General features: G+C 41.5%; 1 protein-coding gene across 3 annotated transcripts in view; it reads left to right on the forward strand.

Annotated features, from left to right (window-relative positions):
• Positions 1-6409, forward strand: part of ENTPD4 (ectonucleoside triphosphate diphosphohydrolase 4) — a 22276-nt gene extending 15867 nt beyond the window's left edge. For all 3 annotated transcript variants that reach the window (XM_012807756.2, XM_023515522.1, XM_012807757.2), the window contains exons 10-13: positions 1290-1614; positions 3264-3349; positions 4407-4568; positions 5702-6409. In XM_012807756.2, the coding sequence (XP_012663210.1) occupies positions 1290-1614; positions 3264-3349; positions 4407-4568; positions 5702-5930 (802 nt within the window). In that variant the 3' untranslated portion in view covers positions 5931-6409. The remainder of the gene's footprint in view (positions 1-1289; positions 1615-3263; positions 3350-4406; positions 4569-5701) is intronic.
• Positions 6410-7457: the final 1048 nt, after the last annotated feature.

A 7457-nucleotide genomic window follows, 5' to 3' on the forward strand; every position in this document is an offset into this window, starting at 1 on the left:
ACAGGCGCCTGCCACAACGCCCGGCTATTTTTTGGTTGCAGCCGTCATTGTTGTTTGGCGGGCCCGGGCTGGGGATTTGAACCCGCCACCTTAGGTTTATGTGGCTGGCGCCTTAGCCACTTGAGCCACAGGTGCCGAGCCGCATGTTTATTTCTTTACTATTCATAGTGATGATTTTTTTTTTAACTAAATAAATATTTTTATGACGAAGGCCTTAATTTATCACGTCAAAGTGTATTATGGATAGCGCTGAGAAACAACTTGTCAGTGAAAAGTAAAAACTTGAGTGTCAAAGATTCATATTGAATTCTGGCAATATTTAACTCTAGCAGTGAAGCACCTGGCAGTCCCAGGTGATTTCATGGTATTCAACACCAGCATCACTTTAGTTTTTATAAGCTCTTCTCTGTTTCTCAGTTGCTTAGAGGTATGTATGTTCAGTTGGATGACAGATATTAACTTCCAGAAATTGTATTGGGAAATAATAAGCCTCATGAATTCTATTGAGCAGAGTTACTGCTTCATTTTTACAGGATTTCTCAGAACCCCCAATACAAGGGAAACTGATATCTGCTGGAGTTAAGACCAAAAGTTGATCAATTAAAAAAAATAAATAAGTTGAAACAGAGGATCATAAAAATAGACTCAGATCCTAAACATTCCGCTTTAATTTCTGTCATTTGCTAATTTTTTGCTCTGAACTGAGGTATCTTCTTAGATTCCATTTCTCCAGCATGCACTGCACCCCTCATCCAGATGTCAGTTTGGCCTTCTTTAAAGAATACCAGAGACTACATTTGTGAAGCAACTTGATACCAAATCCTTCTAGATTTTTATGAATTTTTCCCAGTTTTCCAAATCTTGCCCACACATACTTTGACAGCTGTCTTCTAGCAACTTGTCCTTACCATGCTTTACTGAAGCATCTAACCTGGTTTTTCCAGGACCAATTACTTCTTTTCACAGTTACATTTCATCCATCTATGTATAGTTAAAATCACAGGCACTAGCAGCAAAAATGGTGCTGGGAACAGTACTATTGCTAGACAGTCAGCAGCTGGGAGCATCAGGCTGGTTAACTGTTAACCTTTGTTGTGCGTGCATGGAGGTATCATGAGTCTCCGAGAAGGCTCCTATGTTTATTTTCCTCAGTTATCTCAGAATGTTTTTGTATTACTGCAGGACTTGTGTTCCACAGAACATACTTTGAGAAACACTGGCTTGCAGCCACTTCTTTGAAACTGCTTTCTGTAGGATTCATGATGATAAAGTTTCTCTTTGTGCTACAGGCTCTTGAGTAAACAGACTGGTCTGACTCCAGATGCTCCATACCTGGACCCCTGCCTACCCCTAGACATTAAAGATGAAATCCAGCAAAATGGACAGACCATATACCTACGAGGGACTGGAGACTTTGACCTCTGTCGAGAGACTGTCCAGCCATTCATGAATAAAACAAACGAGACCCAGACTTCTCTCAATGGGGTCTACCAGCCCCCAGTTAACTTCCAGAACAGTGAATTCTATGGCTTCTCTGAATTCTACTACTGCACTGAGGATGTGTTACGCATGGGCGGAGACTACAATGCTGCTACATTTACTAAAGCTGCAAAGGTAACCTTCCAAGAAGCCAGCTGCTCCTACATGCTTTTGAGAGACCAGAGTGGGTGGTGACATTGGCTTCCTTTCGCATTTGGATCATGTTCCCTTTGGTTGAGGGCAGGTTAAAAAATCTTAGCAGAAGTGGAAAATGTACTGTAGGCTGACTGTGCCCGCTGCTACCTTAGCTACTCTGGTTACCAGTGACCCCAGATTATAGTCTTATGTCATTGTCCAGCTTTGCTGCATCTGACAGAGCTCCCACCAGCCTTCATGCATGCTGCTACCAGGACACTCCTATTCTCTTGTTCTGCCTTTCTTTTTCTTTTTCTTTTTTTTTTTTTTTTGAGACAGAGTCTCACTATGTCACCCTTCGTAGAGTGCTGTAGCATCACAGCTCACAGCAACCTGGAACTCTTGGGCTTAAGTGATTCTCTTGCCTCAGCCCCCCCAACTAGCTGGGAACTACAGGTGCCCACCACAATGGCCAACTGTTTTTTTGTTCTGGTTGTCGTTTAGCAGGCCTAGGCTGGGTTCAAACCTGCCAGCCTCGGTGCATGTGGCCAGCACCATAACTTCTGGGCTACAGGAGCTGAGCCTGCCTGTTCTGCCATTCTAATACCCCTTAAACCTTGGTGATGCCTGCCACCTCTTTGGCCTCCTGATCTTCATGTTCTTGGGTGGTGGTAGCCATGCTCTTGCTTTGCACTCCCTCTCAAGAAGCATCTCCAGTCCTCACCCTACCCAGTCATCTCCTGGGTTTCACACTCCAAGCACACTCCCCCACCCCGTTTGTCCCCATTGTGCTGTCTTGATTAATGGTGTCACCAGCCATCCAGCCCCCCTCCCTGAAACCTAAGAGTTGTGTACTTCTTCCTCTCTCATTCATGGCTCTCCCACACCTCCATCTCCTAGTGTGACATTTTATCTCATAAGTATCTCTCAAACCCACCTTAGAGTCTATAGCACTTAACACTCACATCATTATCAAGCAACTGCTACTTCCCTTCAGGCTCTCTGCTGCTTCCCATCTGTGTCTTGGTTCATGGTGTCTCCTCTTCCTGAAATGCCTGGGCTGTCCCCTCACCCTAGCTGAGCCATGTTTGCTTGTGTTTCTTTTGCACCGCAAGGTGAAGTTTCACAGCCTCTTGGAGCCTCAGTTCTCCATCCTTTAAGTTCAGTAGTTTAGAAGCACATGATGTTAGCTATTAATGTTATTACAGATAACTTCAGGAAACGGTGATACATCTTTTCTCTTAAAGACCTTTTGTAATCATTATCATCTTCCCAACATTTTGCACATGTTTTCCACAGACTTAGGCACTTAGCTTCAACTAGCTAAAATAGTGCTTTACAAAAGTTTGTGCCTGTACCATGCGATCATGGAGGGAGAAACTACATAGTTTTGGAGAGATTGGTTGAGGGCAGTGAAGTACTCTTTAACAATACCCTTGGCAGAATTTTAAGGTAAAGAACAGGCATTGTATTTGCTAATTGGTAGGTATTCGCTGAGTGTATGTCTTTGTCTTGCATTCATTGTATAAGCTATGTGTTTCCTAATTAGAAGGATATGCTTGTTATGAGTATGAATGTAGTAAACCATTTTTTAAATGCAGTTTTAAATAAGCCTTTACTAGTAATTTGAGGTTTGAAATTTCTTTCAGGATTATTGTGCAACAAAGTGGTCGATCTTGCGGGAACGCTTTGACCGAGGACTGTATGCCTCTCACGCTGACCTCCACAGGCTTAAGTAAGTACTAGAAGTTCAACCCCTGGGTGTTCCTAAGAAAACATTAATACAGTTCTGGCTCCGCTGGCTTACCATGCCCTGGCTTCAGCCTCCCTCCTACTCCTTCATGGTTCCTTCTTATCTGCCCTTGGCTTCTTTCCGCTATCCCTTGCCCCTGAAATTTACAGTTTGATACCTTTGTTTATTTAAGTCCTACCTAGTCAAGTCAGAGGCTGACCCTGTCCAGTCTTCTGCACACTCACCCAGACTCCATCCCTCTCTCTGAGTCTCTACAGTTGTCCAAAAGCTGTCCCTAAAGTCACCACACAGGCAAAATGGGAAACTGTAGCCAAATGTACCTTTATTTATAAAATATATAAAATTTTATAAAATATTCTTGATGTGTTGGTCACCTTTTGCAAAATTTTGTAATAAATATTTCATAAATAAAGGTACATTTAGCTACAATTTTCCTTATTCCCTATGTGTGATAACTTTAGGGGCAGCTTTTGGGGTGACCTCTCTAATGTACTTGTCATATTCCACTTTGTTTTATAGTTATTTGCTGTTTCTTAAAAATTGCTGTCGTAAGTCACTTAAGTGCAAGGACTGTATCTTGTAAATTATTGTATTTATTATTTGCTTAGCACAATGCTTTCAAAAAATAGGCCTCTAATAAATATTTAGATTCATAGAATATCAGAGCTGGGAAGGACCTTCATATGTTCTCATTTTATATAACAAATGATAGTGCAAAAAGGTTGGAACTTGCTTAGTGTTCATTGAATAAATGATGGAATGCCTGAAGGGAGAAAATTCGTAACATACTAAATTACACCAAGACTAAGTTTCATGAAACAATTGATTTTGACAGGTGAACTGTTTTCATGTTGTGGGAGTTGGGCACGAACCAAGTAAATCAGTGTGAAACGCACAGAGCTGGTATGGCTGCCAGGAGAGCTGGCCTGAGTGAGGAAGCCTTTATACCAGTGCTGGTCACGGGGGAAAGTCTGTCTCTGTGTGGTGCCAAGTGGACAAGTGGCTCAGTCTGATGTGTGTCTGTGCTTATCATTTGTAGGTATCAGTGCTTCAAATCTGCCTGGATGTATGAGGTGTTTCATAGGGGCTTTTCATTTCCTATCAACTATAAAAACTTGAAGACTGCCTTGCAAGTTTACGACAAGGAGGTTCAGTGGACGCTAGGAGCAATCCTTTACAGGACCCGCTTTTTACCCTTAAGGTAGGGCTTTGAATTTGGTAATGAGAATCAAAAAGGTGCTTCTGTGCAGTTATGGTGCCTGGTGGCAACTGTGGTGTGTGGATGTTTGGGGCTGGCTATCGGAGCTGTCACGGCAGGATGGAAGAGTTAGTGGCACTTGCATTTCTTCTCCCCAGCTTCCCATAAGCTCTTCTTTCCTCCCCATCCTGCCCATCCCATAATATACAACCCTTTTGTGCTGCTGGCCTAGGTTTGATTATTCTCAGTTGTCTGTCTTCCAGCCCCTGCTTAAGGGTTAATTCAGCAGCTCTTAATCTTTGTGGACTTGGACCCCTTCTCAAAATACTTTTTTAAAATGTGTACTGTGAATATATAGGATTACAGAGGAAGCCATTGTATTGAAATACATTTATCAAAACACTACAGAAAACTAATGTATGGGTATGGTACAGTCTTATATGTTCTTCTTTATTAACATATTAATTAGCAAGACCTAGCAGCAGAACTAACACTCTTTGTGATTTCAGTGTAGTAATGAGCATAAGTGATCTGGAGAGGTTTCAATTCACTGTTTTCATTAGGAGTTGAGTCATGTTTTGCTAGTACTTCAATACCTGTGTTTGTGATCAAAGGAAATGCTAAATTTCAGTCAGATTGGTTAAATAAAAATATATGCTTTTCTCCAAGTTTGCAGACTCAGTTGACCCCCTGTCAGGAACACTAGCTAACTGATAAATGTTTTATTAGCTCTTTTCCTCCAATTAACTGAGCATCTCCCTAGCAATATTCCTGGATAGGCTAACTCTGAAAATTATGACAGGTGGGCATTATGGATCACAGACCTGTGGTTGGATTTTACATTGACTTCCATGTTTTGAAAACCCTCACAGTACTTCTTAATTTCTCTGGTTTTTGATAACCAAATTATAATGATACCTGTTCTGGATTTCTGCATATACTTCCACATGTGATCAAATTAATACTTAGAAGTACCCCACATTTCACAAGTAAGGAAATCAAGTCTTAGCCACTAGGATCACACAGTGCTAGGGCCTACACCAGGCCCTCCTGCCCCGTGCCCTGTATACCATTCTCACCACTCCCTCACTTAACCTGTCCCCTTTGTTTCTGTTGTTTGGTCTCCATGTGGACAGAGACATCCAGCAGGAGGTTTTCCGGGCCAGTCATGCTCACTGGCGGGGCGTTTCCTTTGTCTACAATCACTACCTGTTCTCTGGCTGCTTCCTGGTGGTCCTCCTGGCCATCCTGCTCTACCTGCTGCGGCTCCGGCGTATCCACTGGCGCACTCTGCGCCCCGGCTCCGCCGCTGCGCTCTGGATGGAGGAAGGCCTCCCCTCCCAGAAGGCTCCAGGCACCTTGTGAACCCAGTTAGACCTCCATGAAGACTCAAGGATAAGCCATTTTTGCCTCAGGGTTTCTCCTCTTTCTTCTCCTGTGGTTTTGTTTTTCCTTTTCCTTTTTGTTCCTTAAACGCAAAATCCATTGTTTATAAGCCTTGCTGTCCATTTAGCTGTTTTGATCACAGCTTTAAATTGAGGAATAGGGAAAAGGGACATTCACTTGATTTTTGCTGCATAGGACGTCTGCCAAAAGCTAACACAATTTTGCGGTTTTCTTTAAGGTACATTAAATTTTAAACAGATGCACTTTGATATTGGAAAGACATGGAAATGATGTGTTCTGTCAGTAGTTCAGTAGAGACAGGACAGAAGAGTGATACTTTTATAAAACCAAAAACTTATTGACTGAAATGATCACCTTTTTTCTCTATCTTGAAAACTCTAAAGACAGTGATATTTAATTTTTATTTATTGTTCAGATCTGTAATTATACATGTTTTCTTTTCAGGTTTAAAAATTTAAAACCATTTATATCCAAAATAAAGAAATATAGGCACCTGGAGGTAACCATTTTTAAAATTTATAGTGAGAGATATGGAAAATGTGAACTATTGAGCTTTGCGCGTATGGGAATGCTCATGAACTGGAATGAGGGAATGCAGTGCTGGTTCTTGTAAAAACATGCTTCAAACCAGGCATGGTGGCTCATGCCTGTAATCCTCTTACTCTAGGAGGCTGAGGTGGGTGGATTGCTGTATTGCTTGAGCTCAGAAGTTCAAGACCAGCCTGAGCAAGAGCAAGACCTCATCTCTACTAAAAATAAAAATATAGCCATGCATGGTGGTGCATGCCTGTAGTCCCAGCTACTCAGGAGGCTGAGGCAAAAGGATTGCTTGAACCCAAGAGTTTGAGGTTGCTGTGAGCTACAATGACGCTATGGCACTCTACACAGGGTGACAGAGCGAGACTCTGTCTTTAAAAAAAAAAACATACACACTTCAGAATTTATTATTGCATTACATTTAGAAAAATCCCCGTTACTGTCATCTTTTCTTGACCATAGGTAATTACATTCTTTATCTCATATTTTAGTGGCCTTAGAATATTTTGTTTTTGAAAGAATTAGAAAATTCATTAAGTCTCACTGGTTTTAATTATATTAGAACTAGAGCTAACTTCCAGTCACTTCACTGTTTCTTGGAAGTACACTTCTGTTTGTGTAATTATGCTCCAGTTTATCTCAGCTTCAAGCCAATATCCTCTCTCCCCTGCCTCTTAGAAGTTGTCTCAGCAGTTTGATTTGGGAGACACATAGCTTGATAAGTTCTCTTTATTATTGCTATAGTTGAGGCTGTGGTTGGCAATGCCACTTAATCCAGACTGAGGGAAGAGTCTGAATCTAATACAAGAAAAACTCACATGTTGAAAAAAACAAATCTGACATTATAAACAAAAACCTAAAAAGGCCAACAATTGGTGTATGTGAAATTGGTTGGGTTTTACCCATTTGTTTAGTTTAGAAGTTTCAGGAATTCTCATACATATTTTT

This window comes from Otolemur garnettii, unplaced genomic scaffold (genome assembly GCF_000181295.1).
Source record: "Otolemur garnettii isolate 467f Iridium unplaced genomic scaffold, OtoGar3 scaffold00074, whole genome shotgun sequence".
NCBI lineage: Eukaryota > Metazoa > Chordata > Mammalia > Primates > Galagidae > Otolemur > Otolemur garnettii.